Below are 27,963 nucleotides of genomic sequence, written 5' to 3' on the forward strand. Positions count from 1 at the left end.
ATTGTTGACCATAAAACATCTTTCATTTAGCTTAGTGCTAGAGGACTCTTGAAAAACTTGATGGGAAAACAAATAAAGTAAAAACAAAATAACAAAATTATAAACTTTATATTTTATACCTAACTTGTTTCTATTACACTAAACCAATCCGTATCAAGATCATCCATAGAAAAACTGTTTTCCTTTCTCTTGTCCCTGGGTTCTTTTCTTCTTGGCTTTTTCTTCATGGAAGATATCATTGTTAGGTCTTGCCCATTTTGACTGTCCCGTCCATTGTTTGAATCTGCACTTTTCTTAACTAAACCATCTTCATTGTCACTGTCTTCATCAACCTCCATTTTGATCTCCAACTCAGGCTCTTCTTTGGACTTGGCATCTTCATTTTTTCTAAACATAAAAATAGCATTAACTACATAGAAATATACTTAGCAATCTATTAACACTTCTTGAACAAGTGGCGGGTTCCTTCCTGTATATCAGCATAATGGTTGTGGTAGCAGGTTTCCTGTGAATTCTGTAGAGACTAGTTGGTGCTTGTAGTAACCAGCTGGTTTCCCTACTATGGCGTTTCTTTCCTGCTCTGCAGAACGCTGTGACCTTGAACGTGAGGTATATAATGATTTCTGCGCTAAAAACATCAATTTGTAAATGTAAACATTTTTCTTAACCATAAATATTGTTCCAACTTACCATATAATGTTCCTTTTCAAATAAAATACATTCCAATAAATAACAGTTACTTTTTATTCTCGACGAATGACCTGGATGTTATTTTTGTACATGTTGTGATGTAATTTATCTATACAGTAGATTTATAGTTAGCATACTTATCTATTTTGTTGTTGTTGAGTAAATCAATTTTTGTGCACTAAGTTTGTTATTTTGAAGTAGAAATGTAAAACGTACCAGAAATTGAATTTTAAATCTTTGTCCATTTGGAAAGGGTTTAACCTACTGTACTGAAATTAGAAAAACAAAAAAATATTAATAAATATTTCAAATATGTTAATAGACCGTACCTTGTTACTGCTAGTGACTTGAGGAACGATTTGCAGAAGAGATGTATATGAGGCATCGTGTTGGCTGGACTGGTGAGCAACTGTAACAAGATGTAACATGTCAAACCACTTCACTATTACTAGTCATTTTGAAGCTTATATGTAAATGCCTTCAATGTGTTATTTATTTCTTTGTATAGGATCCCAACGCCTGTTAATGTATTTTTTTAATATCTTGAATATTTACTCATTTTTATTAGTAATAAGAAGCTGAATAGTAGAATTCTTAAAAGTAAAAAACATTGAAACAGTAACACTTATTAATATTTTTGAATCATTTAACTTGTATAGTGTCAATAATCTTCCAACCAGGCAAAATAGTAATATAGATAACAAATATTGATAACAATTGTTTTGAATACTGGGCAATATGGCATTTCTGACCATGAGGTTATTAAGTTTAAATTCTCAGTTTCCGCAGACTCTCCCTACATAAAACAGGTGTCCTTTAGGAAGGTGAATGAAAACAGATTAGATATGTTTGTCAATCACCTGCATCAATTTGACTGGCGACAACTGTTTAAAATGACCAATACAAATGCCGCTTTTGAACTTTTTGTCAATACTTACATTTTAAAGGTAAAAATTCTCACATCTTTGTACAATTTTTACTGCACTAGAGTCCAAAAACAAATTAAAGTGAACGGTAAAAATAAATACCCCCGCCACAGCAAACCTGCAGACTAAGTGAATTGCCATTTGCCTGATTGGATTTACACTAAAATGCCTCCTTAAAAATATCACATTTATTCCCTATTTAAATAGAATTTGTTTAACGAGTATTTAGGTTTGCTGCAACAGGGAGAGTAAAAAAGTGTTTTTTGTAGTAAAATGTTAATAGTTTCGTAATAAATAAATACATTTTCCAAATTTGATCAAAATATGTTCATAAACAAGCAAACTTTAACAGTTTACTTTTTCTCCATAAGAATAACATTGGAATTTTAAATTTAGCCTACACTTTTTTGGAATTTTCTTCGAAACCATTAGGCACATAATAACGCTTATTCCCTATATGGAAAATTCGCTAAAAAAAATTGTATTTGCAATGCAAACCCTAAAAAAATCACATTTGTAAAATTGATTTTGATCTTGACCTTCAAATTTTACAATAGAAACAGAACAATGGAAAGTTAACATAACTCAAAACATAAATTTTAACATTTTTTACAAGATCATATAAAATATTGCCAAAGACAGTAAAATTGTCAAGGTAAAAAAGGTTTATTAAGAGAGTGAAACTCCTTTGAAGAAGCTGTGTAACGAAACAAATTCATCAGAGAGGTCTTTCTAGGGATGAAATGCTTTCGATATAATTAGCATCTGAAAATGATAGCAAAGTGTGAATAGGATTTGGGGGCTGATAAATAGCATTATACATGAAGGCCCACCCCTCTTGCCAACCCCCCCCCCCCCCCATTGACTCACCCCCATTTTACCTCCCCCTGAGTCAGCCGAATTATTCAGTGTTTTGAGACCGCCTGTAGTATCAACACACTGTAGTATCAACACACGGTAAGTTAGTCCACCTATATTTGACTGACTTTAAACCAATTATAAACCATACCGTAACCAAGAAAATTTATTTTTTAAATTCAACAGTTGGTAATAGAAATGCCATTGTTTGGATAAACATAGGTTTTAGCATAAAAAGTTCACATAAATGGGTGAAAAAAAAACTAGAAAATAATAAAAGATAGATAAATATAATATTAATTTGAGAAGAAATATAAAAAACATGTAAAGGCCTACTTAACATTTATGTTATTCTGTTGATGAGTTTTTTATAAAGTTATGTATAAACTAGTTCCTGTAATATTTTTAAATAGATTAAAAGGTTTTACCCTAATTTCCATGTTATTGTTTTATTACTTGTTTATTTTTATTAGTACTTATTGATAAAACATTTTATTTTGTACATTATTATTTGTATGATGTATAATTGATGTTACAGTTACACACACTGTGTTAAAAATGGAAAGCATATACATTTTTAACTAGTCTACATATATAACTTATTTGGTGAATTGCAAATTACAGTTTTTAAAGAAAAGTGACAACATTTACAAAGGTAATACTTGTTTGGATTTGAAACGTTTTAGGGCGCCATTTTGTTATTAGTGGGCCGATTTTGAGTTTCTTTATGTCAATTTTTATTTTTCGTCAATACCTGTCAAGTGATACCCAACTCAACTATACTTGTAATTTGAAAATTTTGAGCTACCCCCTACCCCCAATACCCAAGGGCAAAATTTTCAAAATTGACCATAATAATTATTTTAGAACCCCATATCTAAGAAGAAGTTTGCCGCAAACAGATTTCAAATATCTCAAATGGTTGAAAAGTTAAGGGGGGGGGGGGGGGGGGTAAGTTACTTTTCAGCCACCCTGTATTTATCTCAAAATATTCATTAAAATTAGGGATATAAAGTACCGTAAAGGTGATTTTAAAGGATTCCTTAAAAAAAAAATTTCACTCTATACTTAGAGTTGATATAGTTTATAAATTTTGAATCCAGTTTATACAGATAACTTATAAGTTTGACATGCATGAAAGTTTAATGTTTGTTTATTAGGAAAAACAATATAAAAATTTATTGTTAATGTTTTGATAAATTTTGAGAAAAATTATTGTAGAACTACAAAGTTTTCAAACAAATATTTAAATCTTATATTAGACATTGGAAAGAAAAACAACGCTACAGTTATCTGTCTATGAAAAATATTATACAATCAGATCCATTAATTAACTAATTTTTATAAAACAATCTCTTTTCACAAAGAAATACAATGATATAGAAAAAAAAGATAAATAAGTACAACACATTTCTTTATAGAGGAAGTTGTCAATGACAGATTGCATTTAAATTGACTTACAACCTTACATAGGTAATTAATAAATAATGTATATTATTTACCTTATTTTAGTTTTTCAAATTTATTATTCATTACAAAAACTAATTACAGTTTTAGCATCAGGTAAAATAAATTCCATTTATCAATAAATTGTTACTGTTCAAAATATTTTTTTTCCCATTTAGACACAAAAACCTGTAAATATTAATGATAATAAATAAATCAAAAATATATAGGAAAAGTAAAAATGACAAAACAAATCTGAAATCTGACACCAAGTTGTGTAAGCTAAAACAGACACTTAAATCTGGCACAGTTATTGTTTTCACATCATTCCCATTCCCGCAAACTGAAAACATTTGCATGCAAATTTCCCTTTCAATCCAAATGCCGTTTTGTTTGAAATGAAAAACCCAAGAATTTACCTTAACTGAAATAACTAAGATTATGATTTTTTTAGTGTTTAACTAATTAAATTCAATAAATATTTTGAAAGTTAAATATACAATTTTTGTGACATATTTCAAGAAAAATAATTAAAAAGAATATTCTTTTTAATATATTGAAGGAATCAAATAAAGTTTGACGAACAAAAGTATCAGGATAGAAATGTGGCAAACAAATGAAGAAGTGGATTTTGGATATTAATCCTTATTTTTGATTGGTATTCACAAGATTGATGTATTTTCACTCTTGTTTATGTCCTTTTTTTGATTCATAATACAGTTAAAATACTGGTTTACAGTATAACTGAACCTGTTTTCAAACTTATTCAAATTTGTAAATAAGACAAATAGAAAAAAATGTATTAAATAATTTAGAACAAATAATAAACTTTAACATTAAAAAGTGTTCACAACTGTCCTTTCTAATGGGGTTATAAGAATAATTTATAGTAAGAGAATTACACCACATTAAATTAAAGAGCCTAGGGTTACGCTAGGGCCACTATTGATTGGTACAACGCGGTGACTGTTTGTCCTAATTCAAGGTGCCGATACAACGCATGTTTACCAACTTCGCAAATTAAATTAAAATTGAACTGACAACATGTTGTGGTGACAACAAATATTAACCATTCAAATGATTGGATATGACTTGAATGATGTTATAATTAGTATTAGAAAAAATATATAATATGAAAACAAGATTATATTTTATTTACACTTTTTAGTTGCAGATAGAACGTTTTGTAAAGTCAAATTTTTAAGTTTTAAAACAGAAGAGGAAACCCGATATCAAATGTAGGCCAATAAACTATAAAATGTTAGATTAAATATTGTTATTATTAACATCAAGGCTCAACTTAAAACTTTAAAACATTACCACACTGTAGTAATACCTATAATATTTTTAAATGCAGATTTTTTATTTTGGGTTGTTTGCTTTGAGTTTATTTAGGCATACAATGGGTTTCAACGACTTGAGACGACAAGGTCGTGCAAATTTGGTTTAAAGGTGTAAGGCGGGATAAAATTGAATGAGTTTGTGAACCAGCATGATCGGACGATGTGATCAGGGTTTTACAGGGAGTTTTATGGAGTAAAAATTGGGTTTTCTCATTTTTGACCATCAAAAAACAAAAATTCCCAATTTCTCTTTAGACCATTTTAAAGAGCTTAAAAAGACAAATAATTTAGTAGTGTTTTTGTGCGGTTATTGGTTAGGAAGAAAATTCAAAAAGTTGTAAATTTCAAATTCTTATGGAGAATATTATAAAATGTTTTAGTTTGCTTGTTTATGGATATATTTTGATCAATCTTGGCAATTTATTTATTTTATACTAAGCTATTAATATTTTTCCAAAAAAACACACTTTATTAGCTCACCTGGTTGCTGCCTATGGTTATTTATTAGCAACAAACATAAGTAGGCCTACTTTAAATAACCTAATGTTATTTAAATAGATTTAATTGTATATCAATTCAGGCAAATGGAAATTTGCTTAGTCTGCAGGTTTGCTGCGGCGGAGGTATCATTCTTATTTAATTTTGTGAGGATTTCATAAATGACCTTCATTTTAACAATACATATATTTTTCACAAAGTAATGTAAGTTTTATATAAAAACTACCATTATTTAAAAAATCTTACTTTATTTCTTATTCCATAACTGTTTGAGTTGGGAACCTAAAATAGACATCATTCAATCGCCATTAAGATGTAGATAATCTTATTTAACACTTATGACCGGACACCCTGTATACAAGACAACTTTAGTGGTCAAACATGGAGGTCAAAACACTGCCAATGTGGTATTTAGTAGTTTTGGGAAGTTGTTCCAATTTAATAAGCCTACTTTTATTTTACGTCTTGTTTGTTATTCTATTGGTGCATTCTTGCTGGTTCTTGAATATAAAGGTAATTGTATGTTAACCTTGAGAAAAATGTCAAATACAGGTCATGAATCTTGGGTATGTAGATCATGGACTGGTTGACTGATATGCCATCTATAGAAGGCTTGCTTATGAGTAAGAACCAACTTAAATAGCAAAATCTTGACTCAGAATAACATTTCATCTATCAGCTTTATTAAACTAACTGTGTCACACATACATTTTAATTATAATGGTAAAGGATTGATATTGATTTTTTTTACTTTTAGGTTAGCCTATAAGTTTTTCTTAGAAAATAAAAACCATGAATTTCCAACGATCTATTATTGTAAAACTTTTTTCTAAAATTAGAGTTGTTTATCAGTAAATACAGGGTAAGTTTCTCAACTTTGAAGACTTATTATGTTGATCACCAAGTAAATAATGAGTTTATCAAAAAGCACTGGACAGTTTCAAATTGTTTTTACTGAATCAATTATTTAGCGAACAATATAGCTTTACAATTGTTGCGTCTAATTTTGGTCATTGTTTTATTAGGCAACAGAAACAAAGGAATGAGGTTGACATGCAACTTAGCGGTGGTCCTTCTATCCCTGACGTTTTTGGTTTGGGCCGTAGTCAGCCACCCTGTTGGTAGCCCAGAGATAGCTAGTATCAAAAACATCAGCTCACATCATAATATCAAGGTAATCTACTCTATCATATTCAAATTAAAGGGCTTTCTATCACGGAGAGACCGTAGGAGGAAATAAGCTAACTTTTACCAAAACATAACTTTTTATTCTGAAAAAAAAAATCCAAGGCATATTGCTGTTTCTATTCTTGACTTAGGGCTTGGTTCCAGGTCTTCTTAGTTTTGAAAGGGCTTTGGGAAGTAAACATTGATTTGTCTCCATCGTAACAAAATCAAACAAATTAGATTTTTATATTATTGTTTTGTTTATATATTTTGGATGGTATTATCTTTACACTTGTATACAGCTGATGGAAAACAACAAGAATGGATGATTTAAATATAATAGCGTTTATTTATTCTCTTTTGAGATCACCAATGGCATCAATAATTATAAAAACTCAAATTTTCTACATTAATAAAGTGACAGGCCTACTATTCGGACTCCTCAGGACCAAGACCAGTCCGGATAACGGGATTTCCAGTCAAACCAGAGTCTGCAAACATTCGTTAAATCGGACCGTTTAAATGCATACAGTATTTTACTTAAATTTAGCACAGGCCCCCAAGTGGTTTTTGACCTCAAAAAAGTAGGAAAAGTAGGACTTTTTCAGCAAAAAGTAGGACTTTTTACTGAAAAGTAGGACTTAACTTTACATACAAATTGAACTTTTTTGCTGATACAATATATATTAAAAACCAAATAATACTAGCATACACAATAGTTTATCAAATATATTAGTGTATATAAATATACAGGGTGTTTCCAAATTGTATGGACATATTTTGTGGACTTGTTTCTGGGGCTAAGACAAACATAAAATTCCATATAAGTATGCATGGGTCTAAAATGCCTAAATTTTTGTTGGTCGGTCTGTTTGTGACATTTAAAAATTATTTTATATCTAGGGCATTTTTCAAGATAGAACTTTTAAATTGGTTATAAATGTGTATTTTAGAAGATGAAAAGAGCTTGCAAAGTTTCGATCCAATATCTCAAGCCGTTTCAATATGGCAGCCATTTAAAATCTTTAATGCCAAATTTCATGAAAACCGTAAATATTTAGAAACTGGTTTCCAGGATCAAAAAGATACGAGAATTCAAATCCAAATCAAATGAGACCTTGTTTGTAAAATCGGATGACAAACAACCATAAATAAGTTTTTTTTCAACATTCGGTTATGCAATTTAATAGCACTACCATACTGTATTCTTATTTGTTATTTTTCAGAGCAGTATGGGTAGTCCTATTAAGTTGCGTAAACAAATTTAGAAAAAAACTGATTTGGTTGTTTGTCATCAGATTTAAAAAAAAAAACAAGGTCTCATTTGATTTGTATTTGAATTCTCTATCTTTTTGATCCAGGAAACTATATTCTAAAATCTAAATATTTACGGTTTCAAATTAAATTTGGCATTAAATATTTTAAATGGCTGCCATATTGAAACAGCTTGAGATATTGGATCAAAATTTTGCAAGCTCTTATCACCTTCTAAAATACACATTTATATCCATTTTAAAAGTTCTATCTTGAAAAATGCCCAAGATATAAAATAATTCTTAAAAATCACAAACAGACCGACAAATTAAAATCTAGGCATTTTATACCCATACTTATATGGAATTTTATGTTTGTCTTAAGCTGGGTCCTAGGCGCGGAAGCGGAGAGCGGAGAGAGGAACGCGGAGAGCGGAAAAGAAATTAACATGGTGTTCCGCTCCGCTTCTAGGAAAACAGAAACATTAAATTACCTAAGACAAGTGGAGTCCGCTCTCCGCGTTCCTCTCTCCGCTTCCGCGCCTAGGAAAACCCGGCTTTAGCCCAAGAAAGAAGTCCACAAAATATGTCCAGACAATTTGGAAACATAACTAAAATAATTCTATATAAATTTTAAAATTAAAATCAATAATTAATTATTTTTATTTAAAAAATCTTCAACTAAAAGGCCGGATATAGTTTTAACCGAGATTGTACACCAAATATTCAGAAGTAACGCACAAGAGAAATTAAAATGTTAAGGAGTCATTATCTACAGTCATCACGAAAAAATATTTAGGACAAGCAGCATTAAATAAAGGATAAAAATAAATATGTTTCCCTAACGTTACCAACCAGCCCTAATTTGTGTTTAAAATGGTGCTGTAAATAAGAAAGTTGTTCTTTTTTTTATATTATTTAATATTTCAGAACTAAAATTAATATAAAAGTAAAATGAATTTTTTTGGGTGGAAAACAGAAGTGTGAATACCGGTAGTTATTTAATTAGGCCTATAAAGTATGGAACTAGATATAATATAAAATTCTAAAAATATGTTCCAAAAGTATTTTGAATTAGTTAGATTAGAGCTATCTTAAAAGTAGTAGGAATGTTTGAATTGTAATGAGTAAAAACTATTTGAGCCAGTGAAACTTGGACATTTAAACTTGAACTTAAGCCTTAATTTATTTTGAATACAGTTATGTTAAAAAATCATGTTTAGGCTAATCAGGGAAACACTGGACCGATAAGTGCTAAAACTACTTTTGAACTAGTATCCCAGGGCTCCCCAGGAGCATTGATTTCCCCTCAGTTTACTTCATTGGGGAATCTAAAAGACATGTCAGAATAGTAAGCACTGATAATAGGGCCTAATCACAATTTTTATTTTCTATCACAATAGTATTGCCATGTCTTTGAAAAAAAAAAAATGTTTTCACCCAATAACAATGTTGATAAGATTAACCATACAGATACTACCGGTACCGTACTGGAACTTATAAATTAAAATTTAAAATCATTTAACAGATTGTTTTATAAAAAAAATATCTCAGTCAGTCATATTTTTTAGGAAAAAACTTCTCATTGGGAAATATTGATTTAAGTAAACATTAATAAGTGTAATAAAATATCGCAAAATCGACATAATTTTTATAAAAAAGTAGGAAAGTAGGACAAATGTGTAAAAAGTAGGACTTTTCCTACTTTCCTACTAAAAAGTAGGAAAAGTAGGATGACTTGGAGGCCTGTTAGCAGAACATTGTATTTAGACATATTGTGATCACTGGTCTCAAATTTCTCCCACGTGAACAGTTGTTTCAGTACCGCCTACTTCCTGCCGATCTAGTCCGGTTAAAAAAATTTCATTTCTGCCAAGTCTAGTCCGGTTAAACCGATGTCTGGTTAAGGTGTCCAGATAAGAGGGAGTCTACTGTAAGTCACTTTTTATGATAACTCCAAAGAACAATCTGTTTCTATTCTATGGTTATCCTTTGTTGCCAAGCACAGACCAAGCTTCTAGTTATAATACAAATTTGCATTGAAGTTTATTAATTCAACTTAAAAATATTCCAATAGGTAACTCTAAGGTATAGCTGTTACTTGCTGCAATGCCAGTATTAACATTTAAAAGTGTAATTATATTACTAGTACCTAAGTTATTATTCATCTGTAAAACACTTTGAAAAGTTTACAACACTTAAATACTTTTTCATTGAAATGGGGACCATACAAAGAAGGCATTTTAAGCCAAGTATGAATGGAGATGAGTGTAGGATGAGTGGCGCGATAATGAAAACCAATTAATTAATAGTGTAGCTGTAATTACAAAAGTCTTAAATTTAGTAATGATTGATAAAAAATACAGTTATGAATGGATATATTAGGCCAAGGGCTCTAAGCCATGATTTGTAATAATTGATAATTTGAGAGGAAGATTAGGCTTAGCTATGTACATGATAAGCTATACTCACTACACACATAAAAACAAACAAAATGTTAAAATTTTGTTTCAGTTACTGACCACTTTGTTGGTAGGCTATGTATATGAGGGCAATAGTTTGAATACTTTTATAGACTTTATTACGGTTTATACTGATAGAATCAGGTTTTTGAGTGGAAAAGAAATAATGAAAATGTGTTATTGTATGATTATAAATTACTCTCAGCCTGCTCTTAAGTCAACCGAGCAAAAACAGAATTGTGTTAACATGTTTTGTAAACAGTGCAGCTGGTGATTCACTGCATTCTGCTGACGGGACAAATTGTATTACGGCTTCTCAATGTACTGCATGTCATCAGCTGAAACTGGTGTTAACTGTTTAAAAGTTCCAGTCTTCGCTCAAATAAGTACTGATACAAACTTTACTATAATAATCTTTACATAAAATAAAGTTAAAACTAAAATTATTTTTTGTTTGTTTGTACATGTGATAAGAAATTCTTAACGACAATCTACAACATCATTTGCTGTCTCAACAATGATTAAAACTTATTTTAAGGAACAGATTGTTTCCAATTCAACTTGTTATAATTTTGTTTTCTTAATCAACATAAGACAATTAAATAAAAACAAATTGTGAAACTGGCCAAAGATTTCAGACAAGTTTAAGAACATGCTCACTGTCTAAAAACAATTTCAAACCCTGAACAAAATTTTTGAAAATTTTTTAACGTTAAGCATGGGATGGGAGTGTAGCAGCTAGCAACTTGGACTTTGGCGAGGGAGTGGCTGGTTCGATTCCTAGCATGTTTACAAAAATATAAGGGGTTGAGCCTTTTTGATAAAAGTGTTTTGACTCTTTCATATGACCATAGACACAAACAAATTCAATGAGAAAATTTAATTGCTTGATGTTTTTGGGGAGGGAGTGAAGACTAGGGTATAGCTACCCATCCAGATCTTTTGGTCTTTCCTAGCACCTCTCAATTCAGTCCACCATTAAGGCTCTAGTCAAATCCTATTTCTATTGGCCTCAAGTTTGCCTTTCCGAGGAACCACCTCCATTTCACAAAACCTGCATTGATCTGTTTGGCTGAGCCCTATGGTTCTATGGTGCTTCCTTATTGGTGCTATAATGTTATTGAATTTGTAGGCCCAGAATACCTTTCTAATCACTTAAGGTGTATTTGATATCAAGAAATTAGTGTTTCGGTGTTACCCCTGTTATGTGATCGTGATGTTATACATTTCAAATAATAACATATGTTGTTCTACAGGATGAAAGAGAAATGAGAAACATTCCGCAGTGGCATTGCTTGCGCTATCGCCGCTTCGCTCTCGTCAAGCGATGTAGAAACTACCGACGACACTAATGTCACCAAGGAAATATTCATGTACAAGATTAACTCGTTCCTTAAAAGTTAGACTGATTGTACATTTACCGTTAGTAGAAACCTAGTATAAGATAACAAGTAAGGAAGTGAAACCAAAGGAGAAAAGTAGCTCTCGGAACTTAGTGCCTTTACATGTAAAAGGTTAACCACTTACAAGGCATAGACGTTGGTTATGTTATTTACTTCTAGAATTTTGTCAAGAAATGTAAAAATTCAGTTTGATTTTGATGTTTAAACTTAATTTACATTATTGTATATTACTTTAAAGATGAATGGATGGATAATAAATAATTATTGATTCTGGGTTATAATTTTGTGTAATTCATTTTCCTCCGATAAAAATCAATTAAAAAGTGTACATACAGGGTGGTCTAGACCTAGCGTTAACATTTTTTTCGGGTTGTAGAGCAACACAAGTGTGACTCAAATCCACAATTTAAATAAATATATTCCATACACCCACTTGCCGAAACATTATTTTGATTATTTTAGAAAAACCTGTACATTTACACAACATTTTAAAATTCCTCTAGTATGTTCATAACTTTTACACTACCATCATATTCTCCACTCCATTAAATTCTATGTAAGAATAGACAGCTTTTGGTGAGCCCAAAGCTTCAGAATTGCTATTATGCTAACACTAACTTGTTGCAACAACTTGCAACAAGTTCTTAGCATTATTAAAAAAGTTCTTTTCCCCAGCTTTAAAATGATTCAGTGTAGTTTTTAATTAAAATTATGAACTATGATTATGTCATACATTATACTTTTCTACGTTGTTCTGTGAATTTACCTGCCTAAACTAATTTTCAAATGCTTTAGTTCTACATCCTAATTTGGTCTAGAATCGCATCAGGAGCCAAGATCCTGAGAAAACACTGAAATGGCATAATCAGAATCAATAAATTTTGGAATTGTCCTAGCAATAAGAAAAATTAATGAAAAGCTTTTACTGTATATTACCTTTCTGACGGCCTGGTCCCCGGCTGTGCCCAGCTGTATGTGGGACAAGGGTTGTTGTCGCTCTGTCGTGTTTGTCGTCTGCTGAGCCGTCAGTACAGTGAAGGGTGTGACGGCGGCAGAGGGGACGGGTCGTCTCACAGGGCCTCGCTGCGGCTCACTCTCCAGCTCTAGAAACTGCAATTCCTGCGCAACCAACTTGTTAGAAGATGGGACGATAAAAAAACACTAATGTGTTAAATTAAAGCAATATTGTCAAAGTGTTGAAATGATACTTTGTCGTTGAAAGCAAACTTTCTTGTTACTTTTATAACTATCAACTACTGTATCAAACAAATACTAATACAAATTGTTTGTAATTACTACAAATACATAGTAATGTGATTATGACATTTATTCAACCTAAAAATAATAATAAAGAAATCTTCTAAAGATGTACAGAAGGTAATGTAAAAGTACAGTAATGCGGCTTCTGATGGTCTGGCACATTCAATAATTTGGTATTGATCCACATGTCCAAAGAAATTTTGTTTAGGCCTATATGCTATTTTTGTACTTTAGCGCAATTAACAGTCAATCGCGACCAGTAGATTGTATTTTATTGTATTTTCCGGGATGAGTAAAAAAACAAGAATTTGATTAACAAAAAGACATTGGATTATTTTTCTTACCAATGCAATAAAATACAGACACAAATTAAATTTTGTAAATTATGTATGGACAGGATTGCAAGACTCCCACAAAAAAGGCCTAAGCAAAATTTTATCGTAAGAAAATTATCCATTTCTTAAATGGTGGGCCTAATTACTATTCTTGCAATATCTTGAACAAAATGTTATCCAAATTTTACGTACCACATCACAAATCAATCATTAAAAAAATAATAAATTAAAATAATAATAAAGAAATCTTCTAAAGATGTGCAGAAACAGAAGGTAATGTAAAAGCACAGTAATGCGGCTTCTGATGGTCTGGCACATTCAATAATTTGGTATTGATCCACATGTCCAAAGAAATTTTCTTTAGGCCTATATGCTATTTTTGTACTTTAGCGCAATTAACAGTCAATCGCGACCAGTAGATTGTATTTTATTGTATTTTCCGGGATGAGTAAAAAAACAAGAATTTGATTAACAAAAAGACATTGGATTATTTTCTTAGCAATGCAATAAAATACAGCTACGAATTAAATTTTGTAAATTATGGATGGACAGGATTGCAAGACTCCCACAAAAAAGGCCTAAGCTAAAACATCAAAATTCTATCGTAAGAAAATTATGCATTTCTTAAATGGTAGGCCTAATTACTATTCTTGCAATATCTTTAACAAAATGTTATCCTAATTTTACGTATCACACCACAAATCAATCATTGTCAAGTTTACCCACGATCATAGGGAAATCATCATTAACATAACCATCGTTAACAGCAAAATCACAAACATCTCTGGCAAGAACAAAACTATTGTCACCCCTTTCGCTGCAAAATCGTCCATTTCTCCCACGATTGAGGCAAATTCACTGACTTCGGAACCGATTGCATCCTAAGAAAATCCCGCCCGAAGATTAGGAATAAGAAAAAATGTATACCGAAAATTACCAAAAATTTCAGAACCCTTCCATCCCTATGTAAATATTTTTAATGTAAACATGGTTAAGTATACAGTGCATATTTTTACAATTTTAGGTTAGGTATAAGATAAACTCGTACCTAGTATAAGATAAAACACAATAAACAGAAAAATGGCCAGCCAGTCAAGTTTCCTTTTGACGCTCTATATTTGGCGTTATTATTGCTCTGTTTATAGAAGACATTCAGTATCCGGGGTTTTCAATAACTTGGCACTGCCAAAGTCCTAAACGGATTAGAGAGTGTCTACTATATCCAAGTTGAATTTATATTTTTTATCTAACACCACACACATATCGATTCATTACCTGGTTAGAATCAATGAAGTGCAGTTGGGAATTAGAACACCAGGCAGCAGCAGTGTCTAGCAGCTTGTGTGGTCGAGGAACAAACATGGCTGCCAACACACTGGTGTCAGGGCGACAAACCTCTCGTCTTTCATACACTGGTGTAGAGCTCGACGGAGCAAACACAAACACTGTAACAACAATTCGACACAGATTAGCAGAAACATTTACAGTAAAATAATTGCTTAGAAAAGTCTGCCAAGACGCAAGTTTAAATATACTAGAAGTTTCTATAAAAATGTGATTTACATTCTCTAAAATCAGCAATCCTCTGCAAAAAGTAAGTATGCTTCTTATCTAAAAATGACCATTTTAATCTTAGCTTACTGGGAATCACATGTCTGAAGAATATTAAAAATACCATAAAAATAGATTGATGTGCGGAAAGCTCACCAGTACAGGGTCAAAGTGAGCTATTCTTATCTTTCCCTAGACAAATGGTCCTACAGCTTAGGATGGACCTAAACCACCGAGTCACACACTATAACATGGCTAAAAGACGTTTGATTAATGATAATTCTGGGTATCTAGAATATATAATCTCTGAATCTAAGGCACTCAGCAGTAACCCAACAATTCTGGGAACAAAAATTTATAACCTAGTTGGAGAGACATTTACCAGCGTTGTCGGTTGTGATCACTGCCATATAGGAGGAGAGGGGGTCAGCACAGAGCAGCGAGAACTTGATTCTGACGACCCAGACAATGGTGAGGGAGAGAACACTCCAAACATGCATCTCTGCATCGCTAGCAGTCACCACCAGGTGGCAACACTCGTGAGAACCAAACTCAACTGCTCTGAAACCAGATATGTCATCAGATAATATGTAGGGAAAGAAACATTGTTCTTCCAAATGTGTCACAGAAAGTTGCACAGTTTTGTTGCACTTCTTACAGTGCTTACATATGATCCCAGAATACTGCTGCCATCCTGCTTATATAGTTTATTTGATTTAATTCCAGAATCCTGGCAACTTGGATCCCTAATCAGTTCAAATTTAAGACAGTGTGTTGTACTCTAACGCTTTGAGCCTATTCATTTTTAACTTCTGTATCCGATGTTTCAGACTTTTTAAGTTCACACAGTCTGGTTCGCGGGTGTAGAATAAAACAAATTAGCTGATTTGCTCATTAACAAAGCGAATGAACTGCTGATGCTATCTATTTGTTTGAATGGGTTTTACCTGAGTGTTCGCTTGTCCCTGGTGAGTGAGGTATTGAGTTGACACAGCTCAGAGTCCCAGAGAGTGAGACTTGGACCGAAGGTAACTCCCAGGACGGAGCCGTCTGCTGAGAACCCGACACACTCGGGCACTAGGCAGTGGTAGTGACCTACACTGTCACACACCCACCTCAGGCCCTCACCTGCAACCATGACAGAAGTGGAGGGAGGGGCTGAGAAGATTGGTTAACTTATATAAATTCAAATTTATTTTACAAATTGAAATCTTACTACACATTGTAGTCTGCTGTAGAACAAAGAATAACATTACATGAAATTTTGCAAGTTTGTTTAAACCTAATTATGCTAATTGTTGTATAGGTGTTTTCTTATAATATTATTAATAGAAAATTTTATGGCTGTTAAAGATATTAAATATAGCACTTGATTTTCTAAATAGAATTTCTTCCAAAATTGTTCAACTTGTAGAGGAATTGTTCCTCTTGATCCAATGAGTAGTCCATATACTTCAAATTTAGATATTTTATATACTAGATTTTTGAAAACACCACACTCTGTAAGAGGCTCAACTTTGTTTCTCTTGAGTAAATCACCGTCTACAGCTGATCAACTCACTGTGTATGGACTCTGTGATGGAGGGTTGCCACAGTCTGAACTTGCCGTCTTGACCCGCAGTAACCAGCTGGTACGTGTCACTGGCCACCTGCGGCTGGAACCTGACTGCTGTAACGGCTCTCTCATGGGGCTGCTGTACGCAGGTGTTGAGACTGAACCTGTACAAGGCAATCTACTGTTACAAAATCAGCTACCGTTAGCGTTGCTTTATGTTTTTTGTAAGGGGATGTAACCTGTCTGCCACATTTTGAGTTTTTTAACTCCTTTCCCACAAAATAATTACCTCCTCCCATTCTTCTCTTTTAATTGTATTTATTTTTTAGATAACACTGTAATGGTCAGAGCTAGGCACACCCTAAGCTTGACGGCCTAATAGTGAACCTCTCCACTGCAGTCATACATTTCATACGGGACTACTTTATTTACATTGAAACAACTGACTTATCTTTATTTAACATGCATGATTCAAATGTGGTATTTACTGTTGTACTTGTTATAAAAATAGCAAATTTTGGTGTAGTTTTATGTAATTACAGAAACAAATGTAATCTAGTTTAGAATTAAATGATTTTGCTATGAAAGCAAACCATAACTTCTACAGGCTACTGTGGACAAAGATATAGCGTCTTATGAACGCGAACATGGTAACACTGTAAGGGGCCGGACCAAAAACCCTATGAAAAATGTTTGCTGCGATCATGGAAGACGATGATGACATTTCTGTGATCATGGGAAACGAGGATGATGTCTACATGGTCACGGGAGATAACCAGAATTTTGACGCGAACAAGGAAGACAACGATAATGAGTACAGGACTGCAGGATTTGTTCACGATTCTGCCACGACCACGGAAGACGATGATGATGTTCCATTATCGAGGTTATTCATGGTTTTGCCGTGGCCAAGAGACAATGAGGATGTGGTGGGGGGGGCTTCACCTTTAATCTGCCCCCCCCCCCACAATTTATAGCTGAATCCGCCACTGCCACAGAATGTGCAATCCAGTTATAGAGATCGATGAATGGACCCCAAAAGACATCACAAGCTACAATAGTCAACGTACTGCCTGGCATTGAACTTGTACTGCCAGAACTTGAGTTGAGTGTCACAGCAGGCGTGTTGATCGTCTTGCATCTCCACGGTAACCAGCCAGTTGCCATCGTAGGAGACGGCCACTCTGGTCACCTCGGTGTTGATAATCTCCTTAGTCCTCTCTTGCGACAAGTAGTTCTGTCCGACGATGTCCAGCTAGAAAAATGCACAGTGATTGTATGAACTTATGGCTAACTTAAATGTCCATGAGTACTTCGTACCTGATCTTCCTTACGTACTGTCTCTACTAATTCCAATGTCTTAGATCCTTCGGTTTTAAGCGGTTGGCGACCTTTTTACATCTTATGTTTACTTATCCACATGAGGCTCAGGCATGTTGTGTGTGTGAGACGAATGAAGCAAAGCAAGGGATGAAATGGCACAATAATGAGCCTGGTGAAATACAATTCTCAAAGGTGAAATTTGCAGTTAAGTAGTTTAGAAATGACAGATTTATTTTCTAAGGTATTTTTAATTGGTATGTAAGTGGACAATCACTTAAACTATTGTTACTTAAGTACAGTAATTAATTTTACAGGAGGGTTTACCTAAGTCTCATTAGTAACGCCGCAAAGAAGAACATTGTCCTTCAGAAGTCAAAGTTGAATAGGTACTGTAGGCGAGAGTTAAGAAGTCCTCTGAGCCAGAGCGAATGCAGCAATGTTTGTATGTTGCCGCGCGGTATTTGCAGGTGCTCTTTTGGTTTTAACGCAGTGGATGTGAGCCCTGACTGCCGCGTGGAACGTGAGTTAACCCGCTCGACCCGCCTAGACCTCAAGTAGCAAGCGCCTGCATTTTTACAATAGGCCAGGACTCAGGGGACTTCTTAACTCTCGCGGACAGTATAACAAAATCTAGTTACATTTCACAAGTAGAATTAATCTTTGAAAACTTAATATAGGGCCTATAGCTCAACAAAATAAATCAAGTTGTGGGTGCATTAAAATTAGCCGCTAAGTTCTTACCTGTTTGGAAAACATTACAAAATTAAGCATAGATATTGTTACAGTTTAGCGGAAAATTTAAGTCACACCTAGAACATGAAATAATTGTTGTGCTAGCCATCAAATGCTGACTGGTTTTAAAGCTATGAGGAAAAGGTGACCTTTTAAGTATGCTGAAGCTACTACCACTCTCGTTATCAGCAGTGATAACAGTCCAGAGAGCCACGAGACTCTGGTTGAGATAACATGTTGAGTTGGGATTTATCAGCAAGAATACTTTTCAACCCTCTCCTCTCAAGAGGATTTTTTAAAACTTTAATACTTATACTTAATACTTTATAATTTTCAATGAAATGGCAACCATACAAAGTAGGTATTTTAAGAAAAGTATGAATGGGGATGAGTGGTGCGATCTTGTAGTCTTGTTAGTGACTAAGGCCGACTTATTCCTCAGACACAGCTGTTAATTAATAGCCCATACAGCAAATGGCAACCAAGGGACCTACAGTTTTTAGTGGAATCCAATACATACCGTAGAGGGTCTTTTACTTGTTATGATTTACCAGAAGCTGATCTTGAGGTAGGCTGTCAACCACTACCCGTCTAGACTACACTACCAGTCAACACCCATGATGAAATTCATAATTAAAATACAGCTTAAACGATATGTTCCAACCCAGAAGACAACATGTATATACATCTTGCGAAAAGACTAAGAACAACTGTGGAAGTCCACATTCATAATTTCAGTTCATACTCACGTTGTACAAGAGTTTATCATCGTCAGTGCTGAAGAACTGTAGATGCCCGGGACGGCCGTTGAGCACCATACTGCGGGAGCGAGAGTCCCAGACCAGCCCGGCTGGGAACATCCCAACCTGGCTGAGGCCCGGGACAGGAGTGACACCCCAGGTTAGTCTCTGGATCACACAGGACACTTTGTTCTGTGCATCAACCACTTGGATACCTGCATGAACACACGTGTCACTGCAGGGGGGTGAAAATGTCATTTGAGGACTTGTCTTTTAATACTTTTGTTAATAAAACCTTGTATTTACCTCTCCACATAGGCATGCATGTTAAACGTATTCAGCAAAGCATGAGGTGAGTTGGTACTGATAAAATTTAGCGGCAGGTACGTGAACATGAACCAATGACATCACTGCCACGGATTCATAGTAAGCTGCATTACCAGTCACCATATCAATATATCGAAGAGTACTGCTTCAGAACAAGTACAAAAGCTGAAGAAAACTGTGGTATTTAGATATACCGCTATTTAGAAATAAATTAAAGAATAGGAGCAGCTAGCTGATTCTTCCATTGAATAAAAAAAAAACTAATAGAGGCAAGACAAATAACAAAACAAATAAATTGGCTGACAACAGATGAAACGTTGTAACCAGGCCTACGTCTACTGATAGCTGTTGAGACTCAGAATATAAACTGACATTCTTAAGAAAAATAACAGAATAGAAGACTAAACCATAGACTAAACAACACAAGTAGACTCCTCATCCCATTGTAAATTTTGAAGCTTGTTTTTCCTGTCTAGTTCATGCAAGTCCACACTGATCGCTGGGGTAGACGAAATTTTGTTTCTATTATTTAAGTTTTAGGGCTATTTTAGTGATTTGTGCTTTACTATTTTGTTATATAACTAGGAGACCAGTAATTGTTTATGATTATATAGTTTTATTTGGTCATGGGGTTTTAAATGACTAAAATAACAAGAAACAAATTGTAAGCAAAACACGACCTCTACAGTTGGACGTACAGAACTAACAATAAAAATTGGCTTCAGCTGTTCCATAAGGATGACAAATCTACTAAGGCAGTTTGTTTTATCTATGACTAAACTAGTTCCATCTTCAACTAAAATTACTCTTCACCATTGTCTTGTGTGGCAACGGCGACGTACTGATTGTCTTCTGACACTACAAGATGGACAATCGGTGCTGGTAGTCGTGGCAGGAAGTGTCGAACATTCGGAGCTTCCACATTCCACCTCACCATCACCCCCTCCCCTCCACCACTGTACATGTAACTGCCTAAAAAACAACAAACAAACAATATGAAAAACACACATTCCATATCCCTTCCTTATAACATGCTACAATAATGTCCACTACTGTTAGGCTAATGACAAAATATAACGCCTCTGCCTCTGGTTACTCTGATGCAGTGTCTAGTTTTTTGTATCACCCCAAGATACTTTTTGCCTAATCTGTAATGTAACCAGGTTATGTTTGTTCAGAACAATTGCCACACTGAAGAAAAGCATACATCGTAATGGTAAAATTTTGATAGGGGTAATTTTTTCAATCCCCGAACGGTTCGAGTGCAGCGCTTACGTGACATTGGTACGATGGCAACAATGACAGGCGTTGGCATTGTCGTTAACTCTAGTTCGGGACTCAGCCGCAGTTGTCTCGGAGCGCTGACGCAGTGGTGGGGGGAATAGAGCAGAGACCGGCAGGACAGTGGACAAGACTTTAGTTGGCGTCAAGCGAGAGTTGGTGTATTCGTTTACTGGTAGATCGACGCAATAGAATCTTCCGAAGGCCGAGAAGTAGTAGTGAGCGACAAAGACCGACTGGCGAGCGAACCCTGGACATCTCGAACTGTCCGAGCGAACGGAAGTAAGTTTAGGCTAGGTAAACCTAACCAAACAAGATACCTCAGAACATTACCACAATTGTGTCTTGTCTTTAAATTCTGATTAAAAATTTATCACTGTCAAAGTGTTAATGAGAAGTATTTTGATTTTAAAAGTGAATGAAGGTGAAATGATGATTTTAGTTTGAGTTTAGCTCTTTGGTTTAATTAAACAGACCTCTTACCATTGAAAACTAAAAAATTTTCTTGTTTTGATACTTCAACAAAGTGGATGAGTTATAGATTAAAGATTAATTTTAATACAGTAGCATTCCGCTATTCCAAACTAACTCGGACTGATCTCTGTAAATTTGAGGGTGATGATGTCTCTGCGGCCGCAGAAAATTTTCTCGATTTCGCCATGGCCACGGCAGCTTTGCCCATTTCCGCATTGACTGCGATTTTATGCTTACTAGCTTTGTTAGCACTTAAAAAATAATGGTTTCCGATTTTTATTTAGGGATAGTCTGTTTTTCAAAATAGCTGGGTTGTGAAAAGTGGGACCCTACTACTCTCTAAAAATGTTTGCCTGCAAAGTTTGTAGGCCTACCTATCTCTTAAACTTTTTTTTATAAACATTTTAAGGTAATTTACCTGATGGAGAGAATGTGATGGTGTGTACAGGCAGTGTATGCCAATGGAAAACACCTCTAGCATTACTGGAAAGAGCTTGTGGCCAGTAGAGGATACGACCAGTATCATCCCCCGCTGCCACTCCACCACCACTGGCGGGGCACGCTACAGCTGTCCACAGCCTGCCACCCCCCGCCAACATACTACAACATATCCACTAATGTTAATGGACAGAACTTGTGGCCAGTAGAGTATAAAACCAGAATCATCTCCCTCTGCCACTCTCCCACCAATAGCGGGGCAAGCTACATCTGTTCATATACGGCCAAAACCCGTCAACATGCTAAAACACATCTACCAAGGTTACTACGCGAAGTACAACCATTATGAACAGCCAGATCTTATATGGCCACCACTATCAATATTCAGAGAAATGTAGTGCCGTAGTTTTTTTTTAAGCGCTGGTTTCAGAGAAATAAAACCTTGTATTAAATAAACCTAAGAACTTAAATATTTTTTTATAATTTAGTATCATTAGTAACGCCAGGTACAGTGTCCTTGAGAAGTCGAAGTTGAATAGGTAGGTATAGCAATTTTTAGTTACATTTCACAATAAGAATTAATCTTTGAAAACTTAATATAGGGCCTATAGCTCAACAAAATAAATCAAGTTGTGGGTGCATTAAATGAAATAATAAAATTAGCCGTTAAGATCTTACCTGTTTTTCTCTTGATTGCCCTGAAGTGGAATAACCGTAAGTCTTTGTTTTTTTATTATTGCCACAAACTCATCGCAAACTGACATAGTATGAGGTTTGTTCTCGATCCTAGAAAAAAGTTAGAAATTGTTATTACTTTAATAGGTAATCACTAACCTTGCAAACGTATGATTTTTAGAAGCAGAGGAGTTCTCTGATGCAGAAAAAGTTCATAACGTCTGAGAGCCTTTTTTCCTGTATTCGTGGATCTTCAGCTAATATTATTATACTAGTTGTTCTGCCCATGCTTCGCAACGGGGAAAGAATAGACTACTTATAAGAGAATAATATTGAATACTGAATTTATTTATTTATTAAATTGAATTTATTTGTATCTAACCCAATACTTGCATTATATTAAACCAAGTATTTTTTATATTCAACCAACATCATTATCTAATCTTAATTGCGAGTTCAAAACGTGTCATAGTCAATAGATCCTAGGGATCTAGGGTCCTGAAGGTTTTGGGTTAAAATCCCGCCACAAATAACTTTAGCTGAGCCATAATGCTGTCCTCTAGTAATGCCTTAAGTAATGGTTGTAAATGTAGGACAATGAAAATGGCCAAAGAATACAGAACAAAATTACAACAGGTTTTTTAAGTACAACTCACCTGCCATACAGATTGGTCAGGTACTGTCCTGTGGCCGAGTAGTGATACAGCTGAAGGTCTCTCTTGTCATGTTGTTTGACAGCAACAACCAGACTATAGTCTGTGTTCCTCCATGGACTAGCAACAGCGTGTATCTGCACCAACGCTGTGTTTTCTGGCAGAGTGAGTTTCTGCAAAATCATAAGACCATTGATTTGATCAACTTTGTAACCTAATCAAATATAGGCCTACATGTTATGAACCTTTGTCACACCATAACTGAATATTATTGGGAAACTCAAAATTTACTCGCTCAGTCGCAATTTTGGTATTCCTGCTTATTAGTTATCAAAATCGTAACTGATGGAAAGTGAATTCATTTTTATGTGCACTGTGTCACTGGCAAATAGCGTCAAACTGACAGTATCGATCGATACCAAATCGTTTTTAGTGGACTGTTTTGCACATTTGGGATGAACCCTGTGTGACTAGGCCTACTCACCTATAGCCAAGGCGTATAAGAGAAGGTGTGTGCATAGTGACGTCATGTGCACGCTGAACTTGTTTCATTTTACCAAATCATATGTTTTCTTGTAATTACCCAAAGACTTTTGAATGACGAATTAGAATTGAACATATAACACTATTCAGCGTTTTATATCCAATAAATAGTGTTGTATTCAATATTGAATATAGTCATAGTGTTATACAGTACCTTTTAATCGAAAAACAGTAAAGCAGTAAATAGCCTACCGGTACTGTAACTGTGGCTGCTACTAACGGCCTAAATAACGAATCGTTGCATGATTTTTACTTGTGATGGTGGCAACGCCATAATAATTGAAGTCACGTTGTACGTGACTATGCACACACCTTCTTTTATACGCCTTGACCTATAGCAGCCATCTGTTGTTTGTTGATGTCACTTTTGCAATGACTACATTTAAGTGGACCAGTTTGTATTATTTGGCTCACACTTTTTTAAATTATCAATAGAAAACGCAGTTATTATGCCTAAAACCATATTTGGACTTTTAAGCAAGAGAACCTTTAAACAATGATTAAATTGGGCAACGAGTAAATTATTTTTTGAAATCAAACCAGTAAGCTTATTGGAAACCACTTAGTTGGTGTCTCCATCTCAATTAATGGATAATGGATATTTATTGTAATAGCCTACATTATTTATGAAATTCTTTAAACTTAAAACTGTCAATTGAATTGCAAAATAAATTATAAAACTTAGAGTAGGCTGGTATTTGTTTCGGTAGGACTTCGGAAGTTTGGATTTCAGTAAACAGTCTACATTTCAGCTACTAATCACCGTCGTTACAAAGCTATTAAAATTATTTAACAACTAAGTTAACATACTCACCACATGTTTAACAGATACATCCTTGCTCCAAATGGTCAAATTCCCCTTGGCAGTTGCTCCCAATAAATAATGCATGTACGTTGTGGCATAGACAAATTCTTCTTTGCTTTCAGAAACAAAATCATGAGTATGCTCTCCAGTTAGAATACTGTATGCACTTATAGAGCAGCCACAAACTATGTAAATGTATCTGTAAATAGAAAACATAATTGAATCAAGCTAGAATTGATAAATCATTCTGTTGTCAAAAAAGAATAGAGAACAAATGGTTAGAGGATATCCACTTAAAAACCAAGTACACAAGCTAATTCACATTTTCTGGCAGTTTAAGATTTAACTCTACTCAACCCTGTCCAAATGTCCTACTATACTAGGCTTCTGTACTAGATCACTAGATGTGTTTAAAGAATGACATTGTTCGAGAAAGAATATTTATTTGTCAAGTACGACATAAATTGCAGGCTTTTAGTAGTGTGGATGTAGGATGAAACAGGATTTTTGACCTGACACCTGTTTCTCTTTTTCAGACTGCTTTTCTGATAAAAAAACTAAAAGGAAAGTTAGGGTTCTGCAGAGAATCTACGATATATCGTCATTTGAATATATAGTAATAGCAAAACAGGAGTGCAGATGGAGACCAGATCAAGTCCCTTCACATGCACGCACCCCCACAGGTCTCCATCGGCACTCCCGTTTTGCTAACACTGTAGTTCCATATTTATAGCATAACCTTATGGGATTTAGTATTCACACGTAATATATGGATTTTATGTCTCTCAAGAAGGCTTTTTACTTTCACACTGGCGGTTAGGTTTGGTTAGTTTTGACCAAGTTTAGTTTAACTTAGTTTAGTTTATGATAGTAATAAACAAAGTAGCCTAAGTTAAGCCTAAACATTAATAAAAAGTTGATATTTTGTGTAGTTTTTTAATTAAAGGGATACATTTACAAAATACGGTAAATTAAGTTTGTATTGGTATCGTTTTTTTTTAATGAGTTTCATAAACTAAACTGAACTAGACCAACCTAACATAATGCCGCAGCACACTGTAAAAGAGCTGCAGGCAAATAATCTAATTTACTTGAAAAACAACATAGGCCTTTGAACTAACAGAAAATCAACATTTACATTCAATGTTCATACAATCAAAATATTTTAATCAATAACTTATTTATGTTATAGTCATCTAATATTCAATCCGATAATATATCATGGGTTTTCTGCAGAACTGAGCCCAAAGTAATCTCAATTGATTAAACTTACCTAAATTAACTTACAATTTTTTGCACAATATAAGTTAGGCCTAGTTCCAATTCCAATGTTTTACTTAGGCTAAATTTATGTTACGGAGAAACATGACAACTAAACTTAATACAAAAAATTTCACTCGGGATAAGTTAGATTGGGGAAATACACTAGGGATAAACCAGGATTTTTCATTATTTTTAAAAGAAGTCCAAAGGGGTTTTGTATACACAGGTTAGGGATGAGCATTGACAGGTCAACCATCGATTGTAACATTGACGTCAACCATTGATGTACCGATAACATCGTTGCGAAAACAGTCCCAGAAACATTGATATTTTTAGTTTGCTTTTTGTACTCTCTAGTACCGTAATGGAAAACATCAATATCTCAATACTTGTCCAAAAACATTGATGTTTGATGAAAACATCGGTAAGTAATTTAACGTACCATCAATGTAAAGAACATAAGTCATAAGTCATAAGTTCTTTATTCCAAAATAACAAAAAACACATTGTATTGGAAAAGTCATAAAAATAAACAATAGTAAAAACTGAAAAAATTCTTATCAAGGTAGGCTAAATAATATGTACAAAGACTAACATTTGATTCTTGTTTAATCTTTAGTCTAACAGGAATGACTGACTACATGTCAGCTGAGAAATCGCGGACGCTGTAGCAAGCCTTTTCAACTAATATGCTTTTCAGTTGTTTTCTGAATTTAAGTAAATCAGTCTCTAGCTTCAGCTGTTGGGGAAGTTGGTTAAACAGTTTAATGCCATTATACGTAAGATGTTTTTTAAAAAATGAGGTTGAATGGACAGGGATTTTCAGGTTGTGAGATGTGCGTAAGGAGTATGTACTGCAGTTAGTGCTGGTGTTAAATATTGACTGGTGTTTTTTTACAAAGGAAAGGGTTTCAAGGATGTATAGTGAGGGAAGAGTCAAAATAGCAGCTGACCTAAATGATTCCTTACAAGATCGTCTTTTGAAAAGTGAAAATATGACACGAATGGCTTTTTTTTGCATTTTAAAAAGGAAGGAGGTTTGTTTGTTTTCAGATCCCCAAACAGGTAGAGCATAAACTAGATAAGGGAATATTAAGCCATAGTACACAGAAAGAAGAACTTCCGTCGAGGCTGTTGTGGCCAATGTTCGAAGTACAAAGATGCCTGTGCTTGCACGTTTTATTACGTAATCAACATGAGTTTTGAAATTTAAACATTCATCTAAATGAATGCCTAAGAATTTTACAGACTGTACGGGATGTATAATGGTTTCATCGAGAAGAAGAGACAGATTCGGATCTTTGTTGGACCTGTTTGAGATTCGAAAGTTGATTAGCTGGGTCTTCGCAGTGTTAGTTTTTTATCATTGATTGGAAAAACATCGATGTTTCGAAATCATCAACTATCGATGCTCCCTTAAGTTAATCGGCCAGTCCTCAACCTTCAACTCAAATTCTATGTGCAACAATAATCGATATATTCATTCGAATGAGTGTAGGACAGATACTAAAGTGCAGCCCAAAAAACAATCAACCTTCATCATTGCAGCCACAACATGTTATTGCATGTGCTAGGCCTAGTAAAAGTTCAGTTCATATTATCAAATGGTTTAGGTACTATGTAGATACCACGAATACGACTCGATACTTAATTTACTAGCTTACTTTCCGTCTGTTGAAAATAAAGGTGGATTTGCAACAATGCAGCCGCCTCCCCTATTTCGGACAACTATATTTTCCTCCATTGGATTATCTATTATTTGAAGACTTTCGTTTAAAATCACGACCATATTTTTACCATTTAAAAAGTCACAGTTTTGACCAATTGAAAACTTGTACAGTATATAAACCAGAAATATAAAATGTGTTTTGTAAACCTACATAGGTTATGATCAACATACACATACACAAGGACAAGACAAGACGACGACGACAACCGCACCGCACGGCAATACGACGGACA

At 34.2% G+C, this 27,963-nt stretch overlaps 1 protein-coding gene across 1 annotated transcript; it reads right to left on the reverse strand.

The window, feature by feature from the left end:
* Positions 1 to 89: 89 nt before the first annotated feature.
* LOC128986294 (WD repeat-containing protein 75-like) lies at positions 90 to 27,910 on the reverse strand. Its single transcript, XM_054406584.1, has 15 exons — positions 27,666 to 27,910; positions 24,748 to 24,937; positions 23,394 to 23,563; positions 22,741 to 22,848; positions 22,043 to 22,224; positions 20,683 to 20,841; positions 19,552 to 19,757; positions 17,818 to 18,002; positions 16,754 to 16,911; positions 16,140 to 16,320; positions 15,575 to 15,753; positions 14,917 to 15,086; positions 12,983 to 13,165; positions 1,020 to 1,099; positions 90 to 387 (listed from the first exon to the last, which is right to left on the reverse strand). The coding sequence occupies exons 1-15, from the start codon at positions 27,788 to 27,790 to the stop codon at positions 120 to 122; spliced, it is 2,544 nt and encodes an 847-aa protein (XP_054262559.1). The 5' UTR covers positions 27,791 to 27,910; the 3' UTR covers positions 90 to 119.
* Between the last annotated feature and the right edge of the window lie 53 nt (positions 27,911 to 27,963).

The sequence above is a fragment of the Macrosteles quadrilineatus genome, unplaced genomic scaffold (assembly GCF_028750875.1).
Source record: "Macrosteles quadrilineatus isolate MER2022 unplaced genomic scaffold, UCM_ALF_1.0 Scaffold_2__2_contigs__length_208266976, whole genome shotgun sequence".
In the NCBI taxonomy this organism is placed as follows: Eukaryota; Metazoa; Arthropoda; class Insecta; order Hemiptera; family Cicadellidae; genus Macrosteles; species Macrosteles quadrilineatus.